Source organism: Schistocerca nitens, chromosome 3, assembly GCF_023898315.1.
Source record: "Schistocerca nitens isolate TAMUIC-IGC-003100 chromosome 3, iqSchNite1.1, whole genome shotgun sequence".
Classification (NCBI taxonomy): domain Eukaryota; kingdom Metazoa; phylum Arthropoda; class Insecta; order Orthoptera; family Acrididae; genus Schistocerca; species Schistocerca nitens.
This window is the reverse complement of record NC_064616.1, coordinates 500,827,442-500,830,467: the sequence shown is the minus strand read 5'-3', so window position 1 is coordinate 500,830,467 and position 3,026 is coordinate 500,827,442. Positions and strand designations below refer to the sequence as shown.

The window sequence follows — 3,026 nt, the reverse complement described above, 5'->3', positions numbered from 1 at the left end:
AATATTATAGCACCTGCTTCCACTTATTGGGAGGTGCACGAGAACCAGTTCGAATGCACCCTTTGGAGTGAAAATAAGTGCATGTGTGCCGGCCAGCCTGCATGTGGTATTTAGATAGTTTCCCACATCCTACTAGGTGAGTACCAAGCTGGCACCTACATCCCACCTCAGATACTTGCTATGAATACATTTAAAAAACTTTCTCACTCTTGCACATGAATTTCCTCTAGACAGAGAAGGTTCTGGAACACTCTCTATCTCCCTGAGGAGATAGGCCACTAATGACCTTAGATGTTTAGTTGCATTAAACCCATAGTCAGCAGCAGCAGTAAATTTACAACAGTTACACAGAATAGCTTATTCCTTATTCATGTTTCATTTCACTAAAATCTGTTACTAACACATGTTTTTCAGACAACTGGTTATAATACTACACTTGATTCTTATGAATTCATTTTCTTTAAAGAAATATTAGTGATTAATTATACAGGAAATGCATTAGTGAACATAAATGCAGATGCTAGCCAAGCCTGCAGGTTGTGCTATTGTGTTTGATGATGAGCAGCACTTGTGCAATGTGCTCACTATGTTGGAAGTTTCGGCATGATCAGGACAGTGTTCTTTGTAGTTGTGAGCGAACTCAAATGTAAGCAAATTGTTGGCATCCATATGACTGATGCTTCCATCACCAAGATAGCTGAAGTGTTTCATTTTTCAAGAGGCACAGTATACAGGGAAAGTGGGAAACCTTTATCCCCAGTGTCATAAGTGTGTGTTGATGAAAGTGTGTTGAGTGATCATTATGGCCAGTCACTGAGGAAGATTTTGACAAAACATTAGAGAATGACAGCTGCAAAAATCACTGCAGAACTGAGAGTCTCACTTGTGAAGCCTGTCAACAGCAAAACAATACAAAGACAGCTCCATAAGCTGGGAATTACAAGGTGAGCTGGAATTCCAAGACCACTAATCAGTGATGTTAATAAGCGTAACAGGAAAATATAGTGGCAAAGCAATAAAACCAGGACTACAGACCAATGAAAGAAAGTCACTTGGTTGGATGAGTCTTGTTGCACACTGTTTACAACTTCTGGCCAAGTTAACATTCCAAGAGTGAAACATGATAGGTGATTTGTTGATGATTTGGACAGCCATATCATAGTATTCCATGGGCCCCATGATACTCTGTAAGGCTGCATTGTTGCCTAGGATTATGTGACCATTAACATTGATCACATCAATCCTATGGTACAATGTTTTCCCCTCAGTGGTGATGACATGTTCCACTATGAATAGCGCCCCTGTTCACACAGCTCACATAATCCAGAACTGGTTATGTGAGCATGACGATGAACTGTCACATCTACCCTGGTCACCATAGTCGCTAGATAGCAATACTATTAAGTCTTTGTGGTCTACTTTTGACAAAAGCCTGCATGATCACTATCAACCTCCATCATCACTGCCTGGACTTGCCACTACTTTTAGGAAAGAATGGTATAAAATTCACTTTAAAATCATGCAGTATCAGCATTTATCCATTCTAAGATGACTGGAAACTGTCTTGAATGCCAACAGCTTTCCTACATGATAGTAGGCACACTGACATGTTCAATTTTTGGTGTTCCCATATTTTTGTCCACTCCCTGCACATGCAAATCACATGACGGTGAAATTTTCTGTGGCCGAATAACTGTTTATTTCTACATTAGTATAGCTCATTTGAAAATGCTCATTCTCCTCTTTTCAACAAATGCATTACTTTTTCCAAAAATTTGATACAGTCAAACCTCAATATAATGAATTGCATTGGACCATGCAAATGAAACTGTTGTACCACTGTTATTGTTATAATGAGGTTTTGTTATTGTGACTCAGAACAAGGAGCCATGTTTTTGTGGGTGAGAAGTACTTTACTGTAGTACTTTTCTGAAGAAAAATAACATTAAAGGTAAATAACGAAACACATTTTGTTCACTTCAATTATTAATGCTATACCTGCAGGATATCTTACTTTTATGTGCAGAAAAATTCACTTATTTTCCTTTGTTTCTTTTTTCTTAAAGATTCTCTTGTGAATATTGTTTATCTCCTCTAACACAATCAATTGCTGTGCTGAAACACTGGGGACTGAAGATGCTACTTGCTGAATGGTTTCCAACTGACTTATTAGCTCCATCAGAGGAGGGGGATTCACAATTATCACATCACTGTCATCATCAGAATCTTCAACAGATGAATTACCCTTTAACTCCTTGTTGATAGATTCATTGGTATATGCTTCAAACACCAATGCCTCATCATCCACTGACAAGTATTCAACTACTGAAGCATTTATGGCTTTAACAGGAACTGATGAGTAAATCTCCAGATCACTTTGAATATCATCCTGCATTACTTCATCCACCACAACATTCTCATCAACATCTTCACTTTCAGGAATTCTTGCATTTTTCGAGCAATTCACAATCACATTTGGCAGTATACAGTTCCAGGAACTAGCAGCCTGCTTCACATTGAAACTGTAGGGATTGCTCACATTTCTTTCAATGTTTGTGATCATGTGTTGAACTAAACATGAATAGTACTTTGTCTTAAAGTTCTTAATTATCCCCATATCTAGTGGCCAAACAACTGAATTACAGTTCGTGGAGAAGAAGCATAGTTCAACATTCTTCAATGTTGGCATGTTGTTATGCACACTACAATTATCCACCTGCAATGCTATTTTCTTATTCTTTATTGAAATCTCTTTATCGAGCAAAAGCAGCCACTCACTAAAGAGACTAGATGTCATCCATGGTTTTTGATTTGTCTTTTAACTGACTGCAATAAAAGAAATCACATTTACAATATGACTGTAGCAAAATATTACAGCTGAAGCTATACGGTACTGTATTAACTTATAAATTAAAGGAAGGTAAAATAAAATGTATGTACCCTCTTATCTGCTAAGCTTCTTACATTTCTGAAGCACCATGGGTTTTGCTGATTGTTTGATCACAAGTGGTGTCAATTTATTTGTC

The 3,026-nt window shown here is 37.6% G+C and overlaps 1 protein-coding gene across 1 annotated transcript; it reads right to left on the bottom strand.

Moving 5' to 3' along the window:
- Nucleotides 1-2,032: 2,032 nt before the first annotated feature.
- LOC126249300 (tigger transposable element-derived protein 6-like) lies at nucleotides 2,033-2,797 on the bottom strand. The gene has a single exon (XM_049950954.1). It carries the CDS (start codon nucleotides 2,795-2,797, stop codon nucleotides 2,033-2,035), a length of 765 nt encoding a protein of 254 aa, XP_049806911.1.
- Between the last annotated feature and the right edge of the window lie 229 nt (nucleotides 2,798-3,026).

Excerpts from the sequence above, each read along its gene's own strand:
- LOC126249300 (XM_049950954.1), bottom strand. The coding sequence starts at position 2,797 with ATGACATCTAGTCTCTTTAGTGAGTGGCTGCTTTTGCTCGATAAAGAG.